The sequence below is a fragment of the Anomalospiza imberbis genome, chromosome 3, assembly GCF_031753505.1.
Source record: "Anomalospiza imberbis isolate Cuckoo-Finch-1a 21T00152 chromosome 3, ASM3175350v1, whole genome shotgun sequence".
NCBI lineage: Eukaryota > Metazoa > Chordata > Aves > Passeriformes > Viduidae > Anomalospiza > Anomalospiza imberbis.
The window spans coordinates 46,529,488-46,556,381 of NC_089683.1; the positions used below are offsets into that span (position 1 = coordinate 46,529,488).

General features: G+C 41.0%; 1 protein-coding gene across 1 annotated transcript in view; it reads left to right on the forward strand.

Moving 5' to 3' along the window:
• Positions 1 to 20,175: 20,175 nt before the first annotated feature.
• The window catches only part of SLC16A10 (solute carrier family 16 member 10), a 60,281-nt gene continuing 53,562 nt past the window's right edge, over positions 20,176 to 26,894 (forward strand). The window contains exon 1 of the mRNA XM_068184262.1: positions 20,176 to 20,623. Within this exon, the coding sequence (XP_068040363.1) occupies positions 20,254 to 20,623 (370 nt within the window). The 5' untranslated portion in view covers positions 20,176 to 20,253. The remainder of the gene's footprint in view (positions 20,624 to 26,894) is intronic.

A 26,894-nucleotide genomic window follows, 5' to 3' on the forward strand; every position in this document is an offset into this window, starting at 1 on the left:
GTTTCAGCCTTGCTGTGAAGCACTGATAAAGCCACAAGGCTGGTGGCTGATGCGATTTCAAGGGGTTCAGCAAGTACAACCACACAGCTGCTCTGTAGGCAATGGCTGCATTCCCAGTATCTGATTTAACTCAAGGTGAATGGTGATAGGAGGGCTAAATATAACCTTTCTAGTGGAATGCTCTTATTTCCCAGATTTTTTCAAAGTGTAGGGAAATTTGTCTGTAGCTGTGTGCATGAGGAACAGAATGTGCAGTACTCAAAGGGCAGCTGTTGAGAGGGGCTCACTCTACCTCAATTGCTCCTTGCTTCCAGAGCTCACCAGGCTCTGAAAACACCTAAACGTGGCCCCAGGGTTGCCTGGCGTAGGCAAGGCATAACAGGCATGTTCATCCCTTTCCTCTGGCTTTCATCTTCCCACCTCCTGGCACACAGGAGTCAGCTTTATTTATGGGTTGAGCCTAGTAATAACTCTGGTTTGAAGCAAATACATGTGGGCAAAGTGTGGCTCATGAGGCTGTGCCTGTGCAGGAAGGTGAAGTTGCAAATAGGCAGTCAAGCCCACACTCTCTTTAGTCTAGCTGACAGGATGGCAAGGGCAAGGAAGGTAAAATTTGTGCCTTCTGTAGACCCCTGGTCTCTATGCTGATGTTGCCCAGTTGTGCTGCTCGTGGCTTTACTGCTACTGTTAACCAGGCCCCTGTCATTATAAATAACTGATGATACACATATAATATACAGCCTACCTGCAGTTTAAGTATTTTTGGCTTTTTTTAGGTGTGGTGGAATTATAAAAAGTAGGAAGAAAGGTAGATACTGAGTGCTGAAACCTGCAAGGTTCTTGGGATTCCCACATCTTTGGGTATTTGTCCTGGATGCACATAATCACAGCTTTAGCTCTCTGTTAGTATAATGTGACTATAATATTATTATAATAGTATAATGTTTGAAAAGAGCATATGAACTCTCTTCTCCTTCCTGGATTTGGTAGGTTTGAGCTTATCTTTACAGTTCCTTAGCAACCTTATTTGTTTTCAGTAAGTGCTTTCTGGGTTTGATTGTGAGGGTTTCTCTCCACCTATGGCTTGGTTGCAGCTGGGGAGGGTTAGAAAAGAGCATGAAAAGAGGACATGGCAGAGACATCGAGTGTCACACTGACTGCTGCATCCTTCAGCCAGGGGAAAAAAGGCTTATTCTAGATGCTATCAAATATGAGGGAGCAGGGGAGCAGGGTAAGGAGACTAGAGCAGAACTGTGTTAGAGACATTTTCATAATTAAAGAGAAGAAAGAGGAAAATGTTAGCTGTGCATAATATATATAATATAGCCATACATAATACATGTTAACATGTGTATTACACATGGTACAGAGTTCTCCCCTGTTCCCCAGTGCAATTTATCTCCTCCCTCTGAACTTTGCTAAAGTGCCTCTAGCAGTACTGACACATCCCAGATGCAATCCACAAACATAGATGAGAAATGGGTCAGCTGCATCAGAAGTCATGTTTCCTAAAAATATACAAGGGAAGGAGATGTGAGGCTTATGAATGTGAAGTCTCTGTAGGATTGCCTTTCTAAATGGATGAACATTCCACGTTAGGAATATGACTAACACTATAGAGGAAGAACAGCTTTGGTGTCACACATCTTTGCAGAACATAGTGAAAAATTTGTAGGTAATCTGGGATTAAAATTTGTCCTAAATAGCATAGGCTTCATCTACTCAGGGCAGTCAGTGAACACAGCAGATGTTCTCCGATCAAGACATTTCTGAGGCGTCTCTTCTTCATTTCTTGTTTTGTTTGATTTTTGGTGATATTCTGTTTACTTGATCTTCCCCCCGACTGCTTCTCTAAGATACGCACAAAGTAATTGAGGGGAAGTAGACACAAAGTTTTTAGTAGAACTTAACAGGGAGTATGCATGGTTAATGACAGAATCTCATTTTCTTCCAACTTTCCCCCTTGATAATCTCATAATTCTTTCTGTGATGGAACACCACACCTATGAAATCCGGTTTCTCACTCCATCCATGATCCTGAAGTACACCCATATAGGGCCTCTCTTCTGTTTTGATTGTTGCAATTTGTTCCTCTTCACTCCTTTCACCCTCACAGCCTCCAAAACAAACATGACAGATATGCAGTGCCCTTTTTCCACTGTTTGCCTTCTTCCACTGGCAAGAAGTTGAGTTTCTTGTCTTGTATTGTTTATGCGCAATAAACTGTATTTTTCACGTATACAGTGCTGCAATGCAAAATAAGATTAACTTCAGAATCCAAGTTTCTCTCCCTGTTTCCCAACATTTAGATGTATTCCCTGGAGAAGGTGGGTCTCAGCAGGCATGCAGTGAAAGGGCTGTCACTTAAGGCAGAGCTCTGTGATCAATTCTAAGGCTGCTTTAGGTACTGGCAGTATTTCTTCCCCTTTTAAATGCACAAAATTAAACCACTGATCTCTGCTGCTGGCCTCTAGGCAGGAGAATTACTGATGCTGCTGTATGGCCTGGAATTATTGCTGCAGCAGCAACTATCTGTGTTAGTTGTAGATAGGCATGCTGGGGCCCAAGATTGTCTGTTGCCAAAAGATAGTTTAAAAACCCTTTCCCTCTCCACTTGTTTTTCAGATAATTGCATGTTCCTTGAACCAAGTCAGGCTCCCTGTTTTCCTAAACCAAAGAAGTCCATGAGTCGTTGCATCTTTTCAGCTTTGATTGCAGTTTGCTAATGCTTCTCTCCAGTGGCAACCAAGCCTCTTGGCCTGGAAGTTGCTCTCTCCTCTGGAGGAAGGTGAGGAAGGGACCACAGAAGTGAGGAGGAGGGAGGTTCAGGCAAAATGTCTCCTCTCTCCCCTGGTGTGTCATGTTCTTGTCTTGCAAATGCAACAAAGAAATGTGAGATATTGGGCAGTATAAATTCACCCCAAACAGCTCTAAGTAAAGTTCTTATGAGTTGCTCACTTGTTTGGTGTGAGTCACTGCCAAAGATGGGCAGTCACAGCTGCTGTATCAGGGAGTCTGTCTTGGAACAGATTGCTGCAAAGAGTGTGATGTAGAACTTGCACCCATCTCCCATTGCTGCCATTTTTTTTTTTCAGTTGAAAATAGATTATTATGAAGAATTTATGAGGGTCTCCAAAGGGCACTTGCAACATGCCAATAAACAGTAATGAGCTTTTAATTCATAAAAGGCAATAGATTTCATCTCCTGTTGGCTTATTTTGCACACAGGAATAATTCCTTGCTCAACAGGGTTGTTGAAAGAAATGTTAGGGTTTATGTGTTATAATGTGAAAAGAAGTTTTTAAATGCTTTACTTCTGTTTTTTGTTTTTGGTTTTTTTTTTTTTTTTTTTTTGTTTGTTTCTTTTTTTTCTTTCTTCTCTGAACATGTTTGAAATACCTAAGGGCCTCTAGGATATTGTAGGGAAAATAGTGGTATGACTCAAATGTGTTCTGTAGTTGATGGGTGAGGGGTTTCTCTTTGTGCTTCAGATGCTCACCTCTTCAGGGTTGTCCAGAAAGGCTCACTTGAAGAAAGATTCAGAGACCTGGTAACTGCTGGGCACTTCTCTCTTTCCTTCCAGAGAGAGAGGGATAGTCACCCTTCCTGCCACTAGCCTTCTCCAGTTTCTCAGAGGCAGTAGGTCATCCATAATAATACTTCTTTAAAAAACCAAACAAACACACAAGCCAAACACTTTATAGATAACACCATGTGTTGACATAAGGAATTAGGAAGGTGCAGCTGTTTGTGGGAGTGGCAATCAGGTCAGAGAATTGAATTCACTTGAAAAGGCAGGTGGGGGACAGTGGAGGGGCTGTGCTTTGCTTTGCAGCCTGGACCAGATCCCTGATCTGGCTCACAGCACAAGTGGATGTGCACTGCTGCTCTGGGGAGGCAGAAAAAGGCTGGGGATGGGAGATGTATAAGGCAACTCATGCCACTTGAGTTGCTGTTACAGCAGTATTTGTAAGACAGGGTCCAAGTTTAGGAATTACTACAGTTCTGAGTTTGCTCTTAAGGACATGAATGGGGTTTGAGACCTATATTTGCCAGTAAGCTTCATAACAGTTTTCCTTGTGACAGTCTCTTTTAAAACCATTTTACAGATGTGATAGCAAAGGTTAACCAAACTTATTTGCTTTGGGAACAAAGATAAAATGTGGAAGTCATGGATTCCTTGTTGGTGTGGTCTCTCTTGGTGGTTTCCATGTACCTTCCTGTGGCTGAAGCCTTCACTGTCTCTGCTGTGGTGGAGCTGGCACAGCTGTCAGCGTCACTTGGTCGGGGAAAAGTTGACTCAAGTGGAATCACTGATGGTTCTTAATTTTCTTTGCAAAGAAAACCTCTCAGAAATGCTGAGCTTTTTCAACAAAGACCAACACCAGTTGTAAGAAAGATGCTAGGTCATCTCTGTGCCATTTTTAGCAAAACATGAAGAAATCAGTCCAGATTGGTTTTAAGGCAGCCTTCAAAATAATATTCAGGAAACTTCTGCTGATCAGGAGTAACCTTCTGACAAAACACCCTATGTGGTTTCTGGTTTAACTGGGAGCATATTCTCCACTATAAAGATTTCTCAGTAAACATCTTTTCCCTCTGATGCTATGGAGCCATGCTATGAACAAGATTTTTTGAGCTGCATTAAATGATTTTGTTTAATGAACTTGAATAAAAAATTAAGTTGGGCTTGTTCTAGTCTGAGCATGATTAGAAATACTTCATGTATGTTTTGCTACATCTTAGCATGAGCCTTAAATATTTGATGGCAGATTTAGTTATTTTCTCCAGCTATGAAATATACTTTAAATTTCATTTAAATTGCATTATCTATGTTACTGTTTTCAGGACGAAATAGCTGTTTAGGTTCTTAGTTACTTTTCTTTCAATTCCTGGAAGGAAATTTATTCTGTGGCCTGTGTGGTGAAGTAGTTGAAAGGTTTAAGCATGTGTAGATAAAACTGTCCGTGTTAAGGAAAAAGTATAGTTAAAGGAATATTATGAATAAGTGAAAGATGAAATTCTTTTTCAGCATGTGAGCTGCATAGGATGCAATAAACCTACCCTAAAGATGTTCTCATGCATGACATTCTGTCAAAGGTAATTCTTGCTCCTTTAGTGATTCGTGCTTGTGGCAGGAGATTTATGCCACCTGACTGCTATGCCTGGCAAACAAGATGTATTAAATGCTAGCAGAGAAGAAGGAAAAAGCTTGTCAAAACTTGTGGTTTATGAAAATGGTGCCAACATTTGGTCAGAGCCAGCTTTACTAGGGCTGTAATCAATTCTGGGAGCTGAGTTTACAGGGAAGTTTTGCTGTTCTATTAAAAGGTAGAACACTATGAACTTTTCAACCTAGTAGGTAAAGAGCTAGTTTCCATGAGCCCAATTCTGTCAGTAAAACAAATGAGTGTTAAGAAAGAAGAGCCAAATTATTAAGACAAGGCAATAGCAGAAGTGTTTTCTCACAATAAAAGCCAGATGACTGAAATCAGAAACTGTCTGGTTTTCCATGTCCCCTCTTGGACACTGAACCAGACACTTGACTTGGAGATTTGTTCAGAGACTGAACATGTATTTCCTGGATGGTGGTAGCTTCTACTTATAAAACAAACAAGCTTTAAGACCTTGTCCTTCAAGCTCTCCTGTTTACTTGCAACCATGCATTGCAGAAGAGTGTTGAACTCAGTCTTGCTCCTTGTTTTCCCTGTGTTGAGGGAAACCTTTAATGAGAACAGGCATTCCTTTTTGTTTGGGAATGTTACTCCTCCTTTGTGTTTTGTACATGCCAAGAAGTAAGTACTTATGTGGTTAAGATGGTTTGTTGTTTTAGATTGATAGTTTGGGTGTGGGATACATCCAGCTTCCATGGGCCAGAATATCTCAGTGAGCTCACTGCTACTCTCGCTTCCTGCTGAGGGAGAGATCTCAAACAGATCACTAAGGTTTAGCAGTTGTGTGAATAAAGATATCTCCAAGATGAATGAGTTCAAGTGACAGGAACCTTCCTTTTCCAAACAAACACGCTGGTGTTTCATGGTCAGTCCATGAGAAAAATAAGCTGTTGGAAAAATGGAATTTCACAGAATCACAATATTTGCAGACTTTATGTTGTTTCAAGTCAGAATAAAAAGGCCACACTTCCCATTGTATGAAAACTCTGGGGAAAGGAGAAAATTGATTTGTCACCATTGAAATATTCATACCTTTATATTCGGTATAACATTGCCAATAATGCAAATATCAATCTTATTATTTCGTAAGTTGAAGAAAGGGAAGTTCAGTTTAGTAAAAGCACAATGCTTTACTTTGACACTTTTACTTCTACACATTTTGAATTTCCACCCATGTCACAAGATGAAAAACTACTACACTCAATTAGGTTCAAGAGTCCTTTTTGTCTGAGGGGACATGATTTAGACACTTCCTTTCCCAAAGGTAAGCCTTACCTCTTACATGCTGGATGAGTTGTCCCTAAGATTTCCTCAAATATGAGAAAATTCACTGCAGTGTCTGTGGTAGTGTGGAACTGCATTTGTGCTTTACCCTGGAAGTTGAAAATGAGCATTAATTCTCCACGAAGTTCCTGGTACTTTGGGGAAGAGTATGAGAACAGGGAGAAACTCAATGGAGCCTTATTTCAACATCTCTCCTTTTATTTCCTAGTATAGAGAAATCCACAATTTGAAAAGTTCCTGAGCTGGAAGTAATCTTTTTATTGTGTTTTGTTACTGCATCTTTCTTTTATGACTCTTCCTATTGTTTGGTTCAGTATGCAATGTTGGCATCTTAAATACTCTGTATTGGTTAGTTTAATAATTTAGTTTTGTTGAGTGGCACAGGAATTATTGGGTTAAACTTGAGGTCTGATCATATTCTCAGATCTTCCTTAGGTTTTTTATTTGAGTATTATCAGATAAACATTTCCCTTTACCTGTTTCATGCTTATCATGACTTTATAGGCCTCAGTTTCCTTACTGATTTCTTTCCCAAGATGATGTGTCTTGGTCAATTTAAATGTTTTTCACACAAACTGTAAAAGAGGACAAATATTGCTTATTTGTCCTCTTTGAACTCCTTCTAGTTCTGTTATGTTCTTCCTGAGAATTGTGTGTGATATCAAAGGTATTTTTACATGACTAATTCTGACTTCTGCAATACTTTCTTTTTTATTTTCTCTTCTTAGATTATTGTTCAGATGGAGGGTGAATATTTACGTGCAGCATTGTCTTGGCAATGCCAATGCCAGCAGATGAAAGAGCTGCAGAAACAGGAGGACCCTCCCAAGAAAGCTGCAGCTGGGGCATTTGCTCAGCTCCAGACTTGTAAATGCCTTGCTTAGGCACATGGCTTAAGGATGGACAGGGCAGTCAAATTTTTACAGTTGCACTCAATGATCTCAAAGGTCTTTTCCAACCTCAAAGATCCTATGATTCTATGTGCCAGTTAGACATGGTTTAGGGAGCTATTTCTACGTTCTTCCATAACTTGTAGATAGATAACCTGTTACAATTAAGTTTGATTGATGTTGTAAAGATGACTGGCACCTGCAAAGATATCCATAAGACTATTGGGAAGGTGCATTTTAATACCACACAAATTAAATGCATTTTTGTTACATACAAATGATGGACAAAACTGACATCACTTAAAAAGGGAGTGAGACCTTGCAATTGTAGTAGAAAGGGAAAAAGTCATCCTGATACTCATAGTCAAAAAAGGAAATCAAATGTTACGAATTAGTATGGGGAAATAAGAATGAGTACAAGGAAAATGAAATAGGGTATAAAAATTTGCTGCTGTATAAATCCAAAATGTACCCGTACTCTGCCTGCTGTGTGCAGTTCAGCTCTCCCTGTCCTCCACCTTGAAAAGAGCTGTAATAGAACTAGCCAGAGAAAGCCAAAGCTGATCTTAAGATACAAAATGGCTTCTACAGGAAGAATAAATAGGTCTTCTGTTTGGAAAGGATATAACTGAAAATAAATATTGCAAAAATTCAGGAATTCATGGATGACATGGAGATCACAAAATCTTTTAGGCTGGAAAATACCTTGAGGGCCATTGAGTCCAACCATCTATAAACCCAGCACTGCCACACCCAACACTGAACCATGTCCCGAGTGCCACATCGACTCATCTTTTAAATACCTTCAGGGATGGTGATTCGACCACTTCCCTGGGCAGCCTGTTCCAATGCTGGACAACCCTCTTTGTGAACAAGTTCTTCATAATACCCAATCTGAACCTCCCCTGACACAGCTTGATGCTATTTTTCTTGTCCGTGTTGTTCTTTCATTGGAAAAGACAGTTGTTTTGGGACTATACAATGAAGAAAATAGATGGCACATAAAAGGATGCAATTTTTTAACGCAAGCATTTAAACTATGGAACTCCTGCTAGAAAATATGAGTGATAGAAAGAACTCCGTTTATCATAGCTCCACTAAGGCTGAGGAATACCAAGAGGAAGTTACTACTTTACTTCTTTACAAACCAGCTGTGCAGTGGAATGGTCTGTGCCTGCATGAAGAGTTAGGGGAAAAGAAGGAAGACTTAGTAGAATAGAAAACTTAAGGAAGGATGGGAAAGATGATGAAAAATGTGAGGGGTTCTGGATTGAAAGAATGAGGATAAATGTTTTGACTCTGAGAGCTGGGGAAGTGGCTTGTGAAAGGAGTTTGGAGACAGAAGGGCTTGGGATATAAAAAGTCACAGATATGAAAAAGCAGATGAGAGAAGCAGATAAGAGTCAGGGGATGACTTTGCTGTGCTATACAGGATTTTGACTGAGAATGGGCAGGGATTACTGTGGTGCCTCCCTGCTGCCTCTAAGCACCTCTTATTTGGAAAGAGAAATTTGCAGAGATTTAGCCTTCCTCTCCCAGCAGCAAGGGTTTTGTCACCCCTACATTCTCTTTTTGTCACTCAAAAGTATAAAAATTAAAGTGTAATTTCCAGATGAAAAGAAAACCGTTTTACCATCTATTTTAAAATCAATACTTCAGCATCATAGATGCCTTAAATTCATCTCCTTCTCTACAGTTTTTTTCCCCTCCTTTCCAGCATGAGCTGCAGAAGTATGCACATACTTCTGTCCCGCGGGTAGGCTCAGCTGACAGTGGCACCGTCTCCTTTGCTCAAATCCATTTCCAAATTTAGTCAGGGAGATGTAGTAATAAATTGCGGACAAAGGCCATTCCCGGCTTGGCCAGCAGATGGCAATTCCTGCTTTATAAGAGATCCTCAGGCGGCCTTGGAGGCGTACAGAAAGAGGAGTTTGCAGCAGCTAAGCCTCCGTGACATTTCATTGAGCATAAAAACACCTCTGGAAATTGTGCGCAGGTTTGCTGTCAGCTACTACCAAATCAGACACCAGAGCTACTCAGTGTGTGAAATCAGTGTTGTCATACATTAACGAGGAAAGAACTTAACACTGTTCTGTTCACCCAGCAGTTAACTCTGTTTCACTGCTCTAAATAGCAGCGCAGGAGCTTTTGGTCCCGTTTTAACGGTATTGCAGAATCTACATTGCTTTGGGGACGTTTGCTGTCACATCAAATGTTCCTGACGTGCATTGACATGGAAAGTTGAAAGTAAAGCTACTACAAGGGGTTGTTTCCAGCTGTTACAAATTTATGGGAAATGACCCATTTCATTTCAGAAGGGAAAAAAAAAGAAAAAAAAGAGCCTGCAGGTGCAGATAATATATGTATTAAATGACAGACTTCTGGAGGAGGTTCCCAGAGAAGACTGCTGCAGAGAAATCATTGTAAATTTGAGTTAGGTTCTTTGCTTAAAACAGAAAAGTTTCAGGAATTATGTAAAAAGCCAGCAAGACAGAACAATGATTAATGGGCAAATGCATTGATATTTTCCTTTTCCTTGCCTGAATTTCTGTTTCATTTTCACACTGAAATGGCTCTGTAGAGCTAACTAAAATGTGCTTTTTAGGGAATGTAGTGAGTTTTATGTCTCAGGATTGGTGACTCCCAATGTAGGGAGGAAGAAGGGTTTAGAAGGGGGTCCGAGCTGACATTACTGAAATGACTGGGCTAGAAGGGGGTACAGAAGTTCTCAGTAAGTGTGGGGAGAAAAAAAATTCCCTAAATAATTTCTGGTGACCTTTTTGCCTGGAGAAGCATAAATAGGATATGAAGCAAGCGTTATCTAGCTTTATGTGGCTCAAAGTTTAGTTGTTGTGACGTAAGACTGAGGGCTGAAGGGAGGAAAAAAGGAAAATTATTGGAAGAGGTACTAGGGGTCCTGCCAAGAAGCCAGGTTTACTTTTAAACACTTACTATTTGAAACTGATTGAAATACTGTGTTTTACTTTCCAGTTGTATTGATACCATCAAAATATAATGAGAGAATTCATTCGTAGGCTGAGTGTGAGTAACAGTTTTTAACTCAAGGTCCTTTCCCAAGCTACTGTACACAGACCAGAAGCGTGTAAAGTCTGCCCTTGTGTTTCTGTCATTACTGGCCTGTGCTCTGTGACACCCTGAGTTACAAGCCTTCTCATGGTCAGAAAAGAAAGTGTTTCCTTGAGTGAGGGAGAGTCTGGACCACCAGAAACAAGCCAGTTGAAGCAGAAGTCTGGAGGGGCTGTCTGGCCTCAGGCTCCAAAGGAAGGCCAGGATTTGCTGTTGGTGAATAGTTTAGGCAGACTACAAGGACTGTTTACAAATGTTTGTTTAAAAAACAAACAAACCTGTAACTCTTACATGTTAATGGGTAAGAAATTCTTGCTTTAATCTTGTGCTCATTGCTTTAACATCAAACTTGTTTCTGAAAACTGTTGTTAGGAAACCATGTTATTAGGAAAGAGCAGGGGGAATGCATCCAGGTGATTAGGAGGGTTGATTTGGAGTTAAGAGAGAGAAGAGGCTCATGGTGGTGAAAATGGAGTTATACATGGGTCTGCACCTGACAATTTGCTTGAGAAATCCAGAGTTAGGAACACTGTCTCTCTGCATCAGCAAAGCTTTGAAATGTGGGAGATTGAGTTTGGATACGACCAGACTAAGCTGATGTCTAACCAGAGAACAGACATCAAGCCTCCTGTGGCAACTAGTGCTTCTAGTTAATATCTCCTCAATATTGCTCTCCAAAAGGAGAGTGACATCTCATCTTTACAAAAAGCATACATCTTGACTAGAAAAAAATCAGAAGTCTAGCTCTCTCATACTGATCCTGCACATCAGGAAAAGCAAAATGGGAAAAGTTCCACTCAAATCCCTTTGGAGGTTACCCTAGAGTATCAGTCCTACTGTGAAAGTTGAAGTCAAACACAAGGTTGGGGGTTTTTTAAGTGTCTGTAGTTCCAGGCTGTGCTTAGATTTATTGCAGAACTGAAAACCTGCTTTTTCCAACCAATAGTCCTGCAAAGTCATACTGAAACCAAAAAAATACTGTGTACTTTGGCAGAGGTATTACCAGCTGTAAAGATCTGGCAAAAGCAACCTGTGTAACAATCTTGCTAATTGTATTTAAATTGGAGTGGATCAACCCTTCTAACACTGAATAAAGAACTTTATTTTTTCCCAAGGAGAAAAGCAGCTAGGAGGCTGGATGTATACAGGTGAGTTCTGACAGGGTTTTAACAAGGGTTTCTGCAACGAGATTTGGCACCAGGTTAACTATTCCCATTTGCTATGTGGGTGCAAGTTATTAGATTGCATAAAGTAAAAGATGGTCTAAAGCTAAAGCTCTGTAATAAACCCACAATAATTCATGTGCAAACACAACTTCAAGGTGTGTTTTTATTCCATAATCATTCATATGTAAACAGTTTTATGTGACAATAATTACTTTTCTTCTTGCTCAGCTTTCTCCACATGTCCTTGGAGTATTAAGCTAACTCATGAAAAACAAGGTCCTCTTGTATATATGGATATGTAATGGTATATATAAGAAAGGGTTTGTACTATTACTTCTTACTTTTCTACTGATTGGTAGCAGCACATCAAATGTCCTGCAGAAATGCCGTTAGAAAAATGTCTTAAGATCAAAGGAACTACCAAGTTACAATGTCTGGGAACAAAGGGGGTCGCTAAAGGCCAGCAAACATTCTTTCTGTAAAACTAAGGGTCCCAGGTTATTTTAAAGATCACCTCCTTATGTCAGGGTGGATTTCTTAGAGGGAATATGAGGCATATTTTGATAATAAAGACACCTGAGATGACTTAAATATTAATAGTGTTATTCTTCATAGCAAATTTACCTCAAATAGAAGAATTGTACATAATTTAGTACACAGTGTTCATGCCCAGTCAGTAGCATTATAGGTCTTATTAATTGTAAAATCCTGTTAGTGGTATCCTTCAGTAAATTCCAGCAAAGTGAATTCTGGAATGATGATAGCACTGCCTATGCATGGTTATAAATCAGATTTCTAGGCGTCTGGGAATTATTCATGTGGTTTAAGTGGCTTGGGTTTATATTGTCTTATTGCTTATTTGGTCCAATTTGAACATGCAAGCTTTCCCACAGAGGGTGGTTCTCCGTGTACTGTATTATTCAAACAGTTGGCAACTTCTTAAAGGTTTAGATGTTGCTTGAAGAGCTTACAGGAGTTGAAGGCTTTTAGTAAAATAATTAGGAAGAGTGTAATTTCATTTTATATATTACTATCCCAGGGAGTTTTAATAAGATGACCTTGATTTCACCCTGATGAGAGAAGGAGGAAAGTGTTTTCTTCAAAGTGTTTCTAACTAAAATATAAGACACAAACAGACACCTAAATGGTTAGACCTTTTATATACTGGATAATTCTGCCTGAAAATGGATACTACATCTGCTATGTCACAGTGCTGTGATCAGAAGCTTCTGTAATTCAAAATCTTTACATAGTCTTTATTTTAAAATAATTAGGAAGATTGTTATGATGATAAAGAAAATTGACTATTAATTTTATCTGTGTTAGGGAATGCATCTAGGATTCCCAGAGAGGAATCTTAGCCTATGTGCATCTCTTGAGTTATGAAAAATGCTGTTTCAGAGAGAGGACAGGGAGCACCTGGGAGCCACTGAACCTGAACCATTCACATCTGGCTTTCAAATAAATGCTGCACTATGAATGACCAGCTGTAAGGTAACGTCGTACTCCTCATGGGGGTGAGGCTGGCCAGGGGTAGCACATTGTCTTGTTCAGCCTAAGTAATAGGGAGGGCAATTTAGGATTCCTTAATGAAATTGATTTGTGTGAATATATGCTATACTATAAATCTTTCTGTACTAATTTATTTTATTTTTGTATGTAAAGCAATGGCTATCCCATTAATCTGGTAGGGATGGATTTTATGAGTATAAATAGAAAGTGGAGGGCCTATGAACGTGTTTACTTTTGAACAAGTTGTATATTTTTACTTAACCACAAAGTAAATACATATTTAGAGGAAGGCCACTGATACAGGATTTATTTAACTTTTAAAAAATCCCTGCCAATAGAAAGATTAATTTAGTTCTGATTTTGAAAGAGAGGAGGTAGTTAATAGTGCTAACAAGAATTGTTATGTTTATTTCACAAAATACAGTCATTGCAAATTAATGTTGCATTTTCACACACCTTTGTTGAAATCTATTTTACCCATATTACCATACATTGGATGAATTGTGTGTAAAATAATCTATCAATCCGGAAAAGTGAACCAAAGAGAGTACGTAATTTTTTTTTTACTGACCTGCAAAAGATTGGATTTTTCTTGTGGAATATCCAACTTGAAGTTCAGGATTTCAGATGATAGTTAAAAAAGTAGATGTAGACTGACGACAATCATTTAGAATATCAAAAAAAAGAAAACAGATAACATTTGTTAATCTTTCACATATTAAAGAAACTCTTCATGAGTAGGAGAAACAGAATGGAACTAAGTATTTCTGTACCAGCTGCGAGGTAGATGCATGAAATTATTTACCATATATTTAATGTCTGATATAGTTTAAATACTTCAATGCAAATATGTACAGCCCGAAACTATTCTTTGCTGTATTTAGTACTACTACAACAGTTTTTAAATGTCAGATTTTTTTAATGTTGTATTTCTCAACACAAATCTGTTCAATTTGCAAAGGCAAGTAGACTTTTTGAAGACTTTGTTAACAGTTTTCATATGCCTTAATATTTGAATTGACTCACTTAGATACACAGTTTTGCTTACCTAGTAAGTAAAATGCTGACAGTGCTGTAAATCATACCTTGAAATGGGGCCACTACCACTTGCTAGCCCTTGCTATAGCCTTTAATACAGAAACATTTTCAAAGGGAGAAATGGACCACGGTGATCAACAAAGTTAATTTAACTTCCATAGAAATTAAAATTCTTAAAAATCAAGTGAGCAAGATTAGTGCCACTTCTATTCCTGGTGGTTTTTCATTCCAGGTAGTACTGTCGGAGGTAGTATTTTTTTTTTCAGCTTTTTGCAGCCTGAAAAGTTAACTGAGTGGCCACTGAGCAACCAGCTAAAATCTGCTTCTAGATCTGATTTGGTTGATTTGGTAAAACATTTTCTTCTCAGATGCACCAAACTTTTGTTGAAAACAAAATTGAGTTCTTAAGATTGCAAAGGTGGTCTGGAAGATATTAAATTTACATAAAAAAAGGAAGGAACTCTGAGTAGCTTAGATCCTATGATAATGCATGCAATATGAAATTCTTGACCTGCGCAGTGGTATCAAACCAAGCCTGAAGACAGCCTAAAACAATGGCTTGAAGCAATTCCTGCTCATTTGAAAGAGATGATAACTTTGAAGCTGAGTGAGAATGTTGCCAGCACTGTTAGTTATTTCACTGCCGAGACAGAAGTGAATGATCATGCTAGGACAATGTATTCTTCATGCTTCCTCATTTAGCAATAGGATCAAAACAAATTCCGTGTTTGAGGTCAGAATAAAAATTATCTAAGATGTTCTTCAACTTAATATCCACGGGTGGGACTAATTTCACAAATTTTAGTGTCTAGAGTTCTCACTTGTACATCTAAGCTAGTCATCTGGGCTCCTTCACTATAATTTATCTCATCATAAATGTTAATGTTTGAAGTAATTTGTGCCCCTGCTCCCACCTACCAGCACTCCATGGATGATGTCCCTGATCAGATGTTCACAGTGGAGGCAGTGACAAGGTAGGCTAGAGAAATCCTGCACTAAAAGTCTGCCATCAAAAATTTAGCTTTATGCAGCTGGGGATTGGCAAGGGCAAGGCCACTTTCTTTCACTTGCCCACCCTTAATAGTAGCAGCTATGTGTCAACCATGTTCCAGACAACAGCTGGTCAAGTCCCATCCACTCTTCACTGAATGTTAAACTAAACCTGAGTTTAATTTGTAAAGGAGCCAGACCTGAGTCTTAAGGTGAACTTAAAAAAGGAAAATATTAAGTCTGGAATTGGTGTTTTAAATAAATGCAAAAGTGGGAACTGGATGTGTTGCTTTTCCTTAGCTTCATTAGTTAGACATTTAGTCTGTTTTCTTTCCCTTTCTCATACTGGTTGTGGAATTAGGAGGGAACCTATATCTTGAAAACTAATAGCAGTCTAGAAAACTTCTACTGTAGGTATTATCAAATTTGGGTTAGACACTTTCAACACTCCCCTCAGTAAACAAGTAAAGTCTGTGGGTTTTGCCTTTGAAAATGTGACTCATCTGCTCAGCAGTCAGATGCAACCCTCGTAGTTCATACGACTCAGCTGGAGCCCAGTCTGAAACATCAGTAGAACATCCTGTCTGGCTGAGAGATTCATAAACACCGCTTACTGAATAGGATTTAATCTAATGTTGATCTTCACACAGTTGGTGATACCATATGTTTTTGTGTTTTAATGGTTATCCTGTTTATTTCATCTTTCTGACCTAAGTCCAAATCCTTCTGCTGAATAGGTGTCTTAATAATACTAGCTGAAAATTAAAGAACAGAAAGGCTTAATCATTAATATCATGCATTAGTCTAACTGGCCACAAGATTTTATATTAGCCTCATGTCCTCTCTGTATAGTTCCTTTCTTTTTTGGATTTGCTTCTACTGTACTTCTTGTTCAAAATTTGTGATAAAGTTAGGCATTTTACTGAAGACCTATTTTTTTTTCTGGATGATATAGGCATGCTGTTTTCATTGATTACAGTACAAATTCTAATCAGATCAACAGAAGAAGGGAGAATGAATCTCTCTGAACACATACTCTTCAGGCTTGGTATTCTGTGCACTTTACTTTTGTGGAATACTACATGACTTCGAAAAGCTTTAAAAATAAAATGGTTTATAGAAAAGCTGTGTTGGTGTGTCACTAACAGCATGCTTCAACAATATAGGTAATTTTTTTTTTTAAATCATAGGCAAATGAAATATTCTTTATGGTCACAGAAAATGCTGCATGTGAGAGCTGCTGAAGTCTTGGTCTATTTTCAATAGCTTGTGAGAGAGGGAGTCAATGTTTAATGGGGAGCTGGCTAGAATTTCAGATAGGGTTGCAGAAGATGCCATTTCCTGGCCCCTGGGGCTTTTGAAAGATCACAAATGATAGGGCAAATTCCTCCTTTGGCACTGGTCTTTTATGTATTGATCCTAAAATAGGCACAGCCTAAGTACCACCATAGTAGATGTCTGTTGCAGAGTATTATGTCTTTTGTGTGCACAATTGCTGTTTGTTATCAGCTGTAGGGTATTAATAAAACATGTAAAATAAGCACATTACCATAAACAGGAAGGAATCTTAGACAAACCCAAGGCTTTCCTCACATCGCATTTCTCAGCTTATCCATACTCTCTTGTTTTTTTCCACTTTTCTATCTTTTTTGCTGTTGGTTTCATGATTTTTTCTTTTTCTTTATAACAACAATTTAGCTGAAACATATGCAGTTATGTATATACAATGTATATCTTCTATATCTATGTAACCTCTTTATTTTCACCATTTTATGGTGATTATCTCATGTTCATTTACCTTCTTTTTCCTTTTCAACCGTTTTTCTTGTGAACATACAGGGCTCAAACAGCAGAGCCAAAAAGGTGGCTTTCCTTCCACATACTATTCCAGACTTGGTATTATTTTTTTTCAAATAATGCTTCTAAAATTCTTTGATAGCGATAATATAAACAACAGTGCTTTTATTGTGAATCTTTGTGGTTACAAAAAAACAGAAATCAAAAACTTTAGAAATCAAACTGCAGTCAAACCTGCCCATATTGTGTTTGAAAAGTACATCTTCTATGGAAATTATCTGACTATGAAGAGTGAGATTTTATTGTTCTTGTTCTTGGGAACTACTAGGGAAATAGATGAGATCTCAAGAGACCTCTCTCAAAAGGGAAGAGGCTTAGCTCTTGAGAGGAGCAGAATGTATCAAAGACGTACAAAGTTTCTCTTGATACCTGGTTAAGGTCTGTAAAGGAAGAACCCACGAGCTTAAATTTTTTTAAAATATAAATACTACTTTTTTTTTTTTTCAGTTTAACTAAACAGCAATAGGACAACAAGGTACTGAATATTGAAGAAACATTCAGAATAGTTGTAGACATCACTTTTACAAAAACTGTATGTACTGGAAAATCTGATTTTCTGATTACGCATTCCCAAATGTGAGGAGAAAGGGAAAATAATTTGTTCATACTAATCAGGGTATAAGAAACAATGACTGGAAAATAGAATCTTTTTTAAGAAATGCATGAAAGTGGAAGCTACACACAATATGTTCACAGTGGGTTTTCTTAAAGACACATCCTTTATCTTAAAAAGTGAGGGAGTCATAGTAGTGTTTATAGGAAACACGCAAATGAAACCACAGTACATAAATATTACCTTGAAAAAATATGCAGAGAGGGCATTAGTCTTGAGCTTAACTGAACACTGTCCAAAACAGAAAAAATACGTGGCACTTCCCTCAAGCTGATTTGACTTTCCATCATACAGTTCACAGGCCTCCATTCAGGACTCCCATCTCAGAAGTGTCACTAAGAGTTAGAAATATATCTAAGAGTTTGTGGAACCATGACCCCTTGGATCAGTCACATTGAGATCCAGACTTGGATTTTGTGCTTGTTTATTTCTATGCAACTGAAAGTTTAATTGTTATTAACACATGTAATGAAGATTGAATCTGAAACCAAAAAAAGGTTTGTTTGCTTTGTAATAACTGTTCAAAAAATGTAATGTTGTGGTGGAGGAAGCTTTAATTATTGTAAGAAAGCTCACCAGATTTAGGAAACAGCTTCTGGACAAAGACTTGGTGGAGAATGTGAACTGTTAACTTTTGCATGTTAAATTGCTTGACATGAAATATTTTGAGCATAGTTAAGCTTATCATAGGCGTGGGGTTTTAATAAGCATCCAGACTTGTTCCTTGGGGGGAACAGATGTGTTTTTCAGTGATCAGCCAAATATTTTCTCTTTCCTTTGACAATCATTACGTATTTCATAAAACTATATTGTGTTTTGTTGCTGGGCTTTTATTTTTTCTGAATTCCACTGCTATATCTTTATGTGTAATGTTTTTATGTTTAAGTTGGGCACGGGTAACAAGACAGTGCGTGTGCAGCAAGATTAATGCACCTATAAAATGCACTTCATTATAATCACGAATGTATTTTACATTGTTATATGTTTTTCTTTCTTTAGCTACTACTACTTTTCATGTGGAGAGCAATGTGTGCTGAGTCAGAAGACATGTTCTTAAGAAGCTGTGCTTTGTTTTGGACTAAGCTTTGTTTTCCCGTGTGGCCACCGGTAGGTAAGATGGAGAAGGTGATTCAGGGTCAAAAAAGGAAGAGGCTTTGGCAGGCAGGCTGGGGAGTTGGATGCCACAGCGGGCACAGCAGTAGCAGCCCAGGCTCTGAGGGAAGAAATTGGGATGGTGTATGAATGCAAGAGGATGCTTTGAGCCCTCCAGATCTCACAGGGAAGGACGGAGCATCCAGATTTAATCCGCTGATTTTCTTTCAAGAATCCCTCTTCCTCATCATGCCCAAACTGCTAAAAACGTACGTAGCTGCCAAACAGCAGAACAGATGCACGTCTGCGAGCTTGGAAGCAGGATCGTGAATCAAAAACTTGTCATTTAACACTCCTGACCTGCACTTTCCCTATCCTCTCACTTCCCTGGATGTGGGGAGGAAAGGTCAAGAGTTGATGCCTCCGTGCAAATGGGAAACATGTCAAGAGGCGTGCAGAAGCAAGTACTTTCTCTTCCTTTGTTGAAAAGCAGGAAAGACAACTGGGCAAAAGCAGTTCCCGCACGGTCTCCCCTGGCACAGGGTGTCCCACGGGGAGGTGAACAGCTGCCCCGGAGGACAGCGGATGCCCCGAGGGCCCTGGAGCTGGGCGCCTCCGTGCCGGGGCTGGCAGCCCTTCCCTCGGGCAGAAGGGTGGGCGTTGCGGCTCCGCAGAGGCCAGAGAGCGCTGGGCAGGGCCGAGAGCCGGCGAGTGTGGGTGTGAGGGGGTGTGTGTGTATCTGTGTGTGTGTGTGTGTGTGTGTGTGTGTGTGTGTGTGTGTGTGTGTGTGTGCGGCGGGGGGGTGCGCGTTTTGGGGCGGCTTCTCTTTATCTCCTTGTTGTTTGCAAACGGCCGGGGCGGGAGTTTCAGACTTTTCCCCCTCGCCCAGCTCGGGCGGGACACCGCCGGGCGCAGCTGCCCTGCCTCGTGGGGAGCGGGCAGGGCCCGGGAGCGGGGCCAGGGGCTTGTTTACCGCTCTGCCCGCCGAGGGCAGTGCGCGGTACCTGCGTGCAGGCTCGGGGCGCTCGCCGGCCTCCCGCCCCCTTCCTGGCGGCCGTTAACCGCTGACTCCCAGCCTCCCCCTGCCCGGGCGGCCGCGGCACGGTGCGCTCGCTGCCGCCGCCGACACGGCGCGGTCCCGCCCCGCTCCACCCCCTCCACCGGAGAGCCAGAGCGGCGGGCGAGGTGAGGGGGGGGGCCTGGAGAGGAGCGTGGCTTCGCCCGCCTTTCCCCGGCCCCCCTCCCTCCTTCCCTCCTCCCCTCCCGCGGCCAATCGGCGCGGAGGGAAGCGCTCTTGTCGCTGACGCCCCCGAGGGAGCCCCCCTTTTAAAATAAAGCGGCGGCGGCGCAGCGGGAAGAGGGGGGTGTGTGTTGGCTACGCTCGGTCCTGCACGCCGGTGGGCGGACAGAGCGAGCGAGCGAGAGCCGCAGGATGCCCGCAGCCCCCGCGGCCAGGGGCTGAAGCGGGCGGGGGACGAGAGGTCGCGAGGAGAAGGAGGAGAAGGAAGGCGGGAGCGGCGCGCCTGGAGGGTCCCGCGCCCGCTCCGGGGATGGTGCCCGTGAGCGAGCAGCTGGAGCCGCAGGGCGCGGGGGGAGACCCCGCCGCCGCGACCCCCCTGCCCGGCCCGCCGGCGGTCGAGGAGCCGCGGCGGAAGAACGGCGGCGAGTGGTGCCCCGGGAGCGGCGAGAGCGGGGCCCTGCCGCGGGCGGCGGCGGAGGAGGCCCGCAGGAGCCCGAGCCGCCCCGGGAGCGCTGCGGTGCCGGAGCCCCCCGAGGGCGGCTGGGGCTGGGTGGTGATGCTGGCCTCCATGTGGTGCAACGGCGCCGTCTTCGGCATTCAGAACTCATGCGGGGTCCTCTTCGTCTCCATGCTCTGGCTCTTCGGCAGCAGCGACGACAAGCAGCTGGTCTTCAAAACAGGTGAGGGGCTGCCGGGAAAGGGGTCGGGGCGGCTTCCAGCCCGCTCCGCCTCGGGCCTTCCCGCCTGCAGCCCGGGCGCAGGAGGCGTCCCGGCCGGGGGTTCTCGCTGCCGGCGGCGCCGCTCCGGCCGTCAGTGTCCGAGCCCCGGGGCCGCAGGAGCGAGACTTCTCTGGGGGGCCGGGCCGGGCCGGAGCCCGCTGGGCGCTCGGGAATACCCCGCGAGAGGAAGGGCGGCTCCCCCTGTCAGGGTGCGCGCTCGCAACCCTGCCCCCGGGGCAGCGACATCCTGGGGGACTGACTGGGGGAGAAGCTGCGGGAGAGGAGCAGGTGTGCTCTCGCTTCTTCCATAGCTGCATCTTTAGGCATCCGCTGTCGTGCAATGTGGGTTACAGTGCACACTTCTCCTCGCAAAAAGCATTATTCCCCTGCCCCCGTTGGCCTAAAGGTTAGTCTAAACGATTAATTAAGAGTGGGGTATAGTGACACTTAAAATTATGTCAAGAATGGGCTTGACTGTTGCCAAACCCTGCATTTTGATGTGCAGATTTACTGCTGCAACCACTGTCACGAAACTCACCAGTGAAGTTAATGATATTTACTCAACTTTAAACACATGAACAGTACTCTCACATGTTACTGATCTAAAGCACTTTAGACACGTGTCAATTAGTTAAAAAGTGAGCATGCATTCTGTTTTATTTCATGTAAGTTTTCTGTGGAAAGTGTCTTGTGCTCTGTAAGTTGAGGAAATGCAATTTTTGGCTCTTGGAATACAACAATTGAAATTAAGGAACAGAATTAAAATTATATTTTATTATAGTAAGTCATATAGTTGATTTACATAAAGGATAGTTTCATATTAAATTATTAAAATGAAATACTGAAATAAACACTGTCTTTAATGTTTTTGTTCCTTTCTTAAAAAAACGTCTAGCCTTGCAGACTTGTAAGCCTTCTAGAAAACTTTTTCAGTACAGAGTGGGTGTTACAGACCTCTTGAAATTTATGTCTTCCTTAATACTTGCATAAGCGGGCCTAAAGTTGAGATGTTAAGACGAAGTTAATTTTCCTCCTGCAGCTTAATAACTATTTTTGTCTGAAGTAGAAAACCAGGGCAGGTGTTTAGACTGAAGTAGGAAAGCTGAAAAGCTGTGGTGGAGCATTAAGTGATGTTCTCCCCTGCATTTGAACACTTGGCAGTGATATACAAGGTGTATTCCCCAGTGTTCTTGAGCTAGGAAGATGGGAAGCTACATTTCCACATCAGGTTGGGCAGTGCCTCCTTCTCAGAAGGGAAATGCACATTCAGAGGTGCCTAGGCTCCTTGGCCTGCACAGGAGAAGAATGAGATTCAGAGAACATGCTGTGAACATTTGCATACTGACCTGGGAGCCCCAGGCCAGTCAGAAGTGCAGAAGCAAATGGGTGGCTGATACTCTGCCCGTTCATTGTACAGAAGTGTAAAAACTGCTTTTTCTGAGTATCTGGTTCAGTGGTAACAATCTCTTAAAATTTGTCTTGTACTGAAAAAATAAAAAAGGTCTTTAGCTGCCTTGACTAGATGACTTGTGTGCATGCAAAGGAGGACTACAAATACATGGAGTCTCCTGTAAACAAAAGCACGGCAGGTAAAAAACGTTCCTTTCCTTTTGATGCCTGAAAGTACTTTGATGAGTTGGGGTACTGGAAGGGAAAAGTCACTATGATTTTAGTGTTAGAGAAAAGTCTAGCCTGATCATTCCCATGGTATTGATTCAAATACTTAATCTACTGAGTCTCTTGTGTTTGGACTGATTGCAACTCAAACCTGGTAGTGGTAACTGAGTTAGTCAGGTTTAATGAATTGGAAAACTGGAATTTGTAATGAAAGTTTTCTTGCTGTGGGGCTTTGCTTTGGAAAGCAAAGTTTTATAGTCTAATCCTTCTGGAAAAAATTATTTCTCTAATATCTGAAATGCTGGTTTTTTTTTTTTTTTTGAGAGGCACAAGTATTCCAGGTGATTTCTTTAAGGACCCCAGGTGTCTCTGGAATTTTGCTGTTGATCAGCAGTACCAAAGAATTCAGGTCTGTTTGTGGTTTGCTTGTTAGTTAGTTAGGTGGTTTTTTTTGTTTTGTGTTTTTTTTTTTTTTTTTTTTTTTTTTTTTGTTTTTTGTTTTTTTAACTACAGGTTTACTTAGCTGTTACCAAGAGCACATGTGTTGCCAGAGGTTTTTGTGTGCTCTTTTGGGACCAGTCAGTAGTTGTCTCTTGCCTGGTATTTTTCCTGAAAAGAGGAATTAAGTGGGTTATAATAAAAACTGCTTTTGGTATCTCTTAATAACATAGTGTAGAATCTTAAAAGTTAATGCAAGGCAAAATGGGAGGGCACTAAATATCGTAGTCTGTGCTATTTTTGTTGGTGTTAGTGGATGGGTGGGTGTTTATCAGTGTGAAAGGCAAAAGGGCAGGAGGCAGAATAGAGGAAGATGTAGTCAAGAAGTGATTCTGCCTTGCAGATGAGTGGAAGGAACCAAAAGTATGAGCAAGGCAGTTTACAGCATGCAGCATCAGCACTGGATAAATAAGATAACGAACTATAATTAACATTGTTGCTGGATTTAGGAGTATTAATGGAAAAACTTGTGGGTCATAAAGGGTTCAAAAATTCCTTCAAGGGACACCTTTTTATAGAAAAAAAATTGGATGTGACTAGTAGACAGTATTTTGGTATATATATTAGCAAAAACCAAATTTCTTTGCTTATGTAGTGCAGTATATAAGCAATTCCATTGTTTCCTTGTGTAGCCAATTTTTGTTCAAAAACTACTTGATTCACAACTCCAGAAGAGGAAAAGCCCCTAGTGTAAGTGTAAAACTTCTAGAAAGGTGTGTCTCAGGAAACTACTCTGTTCATTGTTTATAGTTCATTGTGTTTGAGGAATGAGTTGAGTGGAAAAAAACAATGGCAATAAAGTACAGGAGGCTCGTGGTCCTTGGAAATAGGGCAGACCTAGTTGGTCTCTAGTGTTCAAATGCAACTGTGGTCTGATCACCCTTGAAGGGAAAGGATTTGGTCTAGACCAGTCCAGGGTCTGACAGGAAGAGGACTTGGTTCCTTTCCTTATTGGAGTTGTCACATGGGGATGAGGGGCACTGAGCCAGTCCCGTTGTTATCTCAGATTTGTGTGAGCCCCATCTAGTGCTGTGTTTTGCTCTCTTGATTTGCTCTCTTTGCTCTCTTTGCCTCTGTTATATAGGTTTTTATGTGATTATGTACCCATACTTGTTTTCAAAAGGCAAATGAATTCTATTATACTAGCGGCAACAGGGATGAAAATGGTAGGTTTCATTAAAAAAAAAAAGTCAGGTAAAATTACTAGTTCCACTTCTTTAATTGCTCCTTGTTCTATGTTTTGCAATGTTTGCAGTTGTTCTCTGATTTGCAATGCTGGTTCTGTAATGCTACTGGATTATTCTCTCGTGTACAAGTATTGAGTACACCTCTGCGTACAGGTATCACCTGCACAGGGAGCATGTACTGCTATTAGAGTTCTGCATCTGTGTGTTTGCTTTTTTAGCCAGTGTTCCTGGAAAACACCACCTCACCTTGCCTGGACTGGTTATCAGTGTGCTTGTATGCCTCTGGGTTTGGCTGTCTTAGGTGCAGCCTTTAGTGACATATCTGGATATCGGGATGATTGATTGGCTGGCTCAACACTGTTGGCACCATCACAACTCTTGGCCCTGGGTTGTTGACAGTTCGATAGGGCAGGGAAGAGAATTCTGATTTTACTTTTACATTCAGGCTGTAATTCAGATACTGAAGAGATAATGTTGAATGACTACAAAGATCTACAAGAGATAATTTCGCAGGAGAGTTTGACATTTTCCTTTACTCTTTTCTTGAATCTTTTGATATCTTCCTGAGTTTTCCTCCAGAGATGAAGACCATCAGCAATTTTGATGTAATTCAAGTCCTTGTTGTGTAACTGTCCTTCAGAACCACACTTATGTTTCTAAATCTATGGGCTGCTGTGTCCAGTAAACTAGGAACCTTGGCAGGCTGGACCTGTGTCACGTGCCTTATGAGGGAGCAACTGACTTTTCTTTTTAAGAGGTAGTAAATCAAATTTGGAATGCAGAAGTTATCAGAGTACACAAGTATAATTGGTGTGAGGTACAAGGAAGTGTACTACTGTATAACACCTTGGTCAATAAGGATTACATTGCAGTGGAGGATGTAGTTCCACAAAAAGCTGGACTTCAGTTTTGAACAAAAAAATGGCTACACGAGGAAACAATGGAAGTGCTTATGTAGTGCACATGATTATCAGTGCTGCTGTAGTCTGCTTTTCTTCTCATGCTCGTGTGGCTACTGAAACCAGAGCAGCAAACCAGGAGTGAGTTCTAACCTGAAAGCTAACCTGATATATAAATAGTGTTTCATTTTATTCAGCTGCAGTCATTTTTGTACTCCTTTGACCTGGTGTTGTGATTATAAATACCTATGTAAATGAAGATTCTGGAGTGCTTGATATGATGATTGGGTCAAACTGGAAAGTTGAAGGCAATTTCTGTAGTATGCTGTCTTTGTTTAGACCAGAATGACTAATACCACTACTGTTTTTGCATACACACATGCAATGTCTTTATACCTTTGGAGCATTTCACTTGTAGTCTTGTCAACTACTCTGCGGAGTGATTACTTAGGTTGTCTTCTTGTATTTTTTTTTCCCTTATATTGGATTTCATGTCTGTTAGCTTCTTCCTGTTCCAGCTGCAGGTTAACTTGCAACAAACAGCTTTGTTAGGGAGAATAATCTTCCTGATAGGTCTGAAAGCTAGTTACCAGTTAATTTTTATGGTTTTCTTTAGAGGCAGTACTTGAATATCATAGTAATGAAACATCCCTATAGAATTCTAAAGATGATTGGCAATTGTCACTGCTCTGCATTAAATCCACATGCCTCAAGTTATGAGCTCTGGTGTGCTGCCTGTCAGACAAAACTATATCTTCTAAAATCTCCTTCATACAAATCCACTGAAATACTAAGTTTTACTGTACTCTATTCATGATTGTTGTGTTGCATGTGAAATATGTTTCATACTCCGAATGTTATTTCTTTGTCAATATCTCTGTTGCTCTAACTCTCCGTAAGGCAGAGAAGAAAGGTACTGTGTCATGTTACAAAATGAGGCTTTGCTGTTTTCTGGCATGAGTGATGTACTATGATGGCATTGTGCTGTCTATTTTGCATTATTTACATAACATAATGTTTTTCTTGCTGCTTATTATTCGTACCTGCAATCAGTGAAGCTTAGTTGACTTTGGAGTTTTCCAGTGTGTGTTACTCCTTGCTCTTCAACTTTGTTTTGTTTAATTGGTCCCTGTAGTCTGTTCAATGCCATCTTACTCATCCATTTTTTGGCAACCATTCTTTGAGGTTTCTCAGATCCCTTCCTCATTTTTGAGTTGCCTTAAATAACTGCTGTTTAAAGGGGAAGTTAGCAAAATGTGTATGTCTATTAATAAACCTCTTTTTTAGATTTAGCAAGATGTAGCTGTGCTTAGTGCTTGCCTACCCATAAACATGATTTCATCTTTCAATACAGTCTGTTTGCCTCTGGTCACTTTCCATTTCCTGATAATATTCAGTTTCTTTTATTATTATTTCTTTAGCCTCCTGAAAGGAGTGTATTGAAGGCCATTCTTGAAGTTTAAATATTATTGATGGCTCTTTATATTATTGAGTTACTAGTATTGTATGAAGCACTGTTCTTAAACTGTGACAGCATAATATGTATATATGTCTATTTGCTCTTAACCAGTTTGAGTTAATTAGACATAATAACAAACTGTAGCCCTCCACTTGGAGCAATGTCTACTGGAGCAGGCATCTAAGGACCTTGCCCAGGTGGGTTTTGATCCAAGGATGGAGATTCCACAGCCTCCAAAGTGCCAATGTTTGGTTACTGCGAGCAAAGATGATTTTTCGTACCTTTAAATGGAATTTTCTCTATTTCAGTTTGTGTCCTTGCTTGTCATCACAATACCACTGAGAAGAGTTTGGCTCAGTCTCTTCACATCCTCTCATGGGGTGTTTGTGCATGCTAAGATTGCCCCCTGCAGTCTTTCCTGCTTGAGCCTAACCAACACCACCTCTCTCAGCCTCTCATCTCTTGTGTCAGGTGCTCCAGTTCCCTTATATTTGTAGCCCCTTGCTGGATTCACAGTAGTAATCAGACTGCCTGCTCTGCCTTTGGCATTGTTGGTGTTTCAAGCTTTTGAC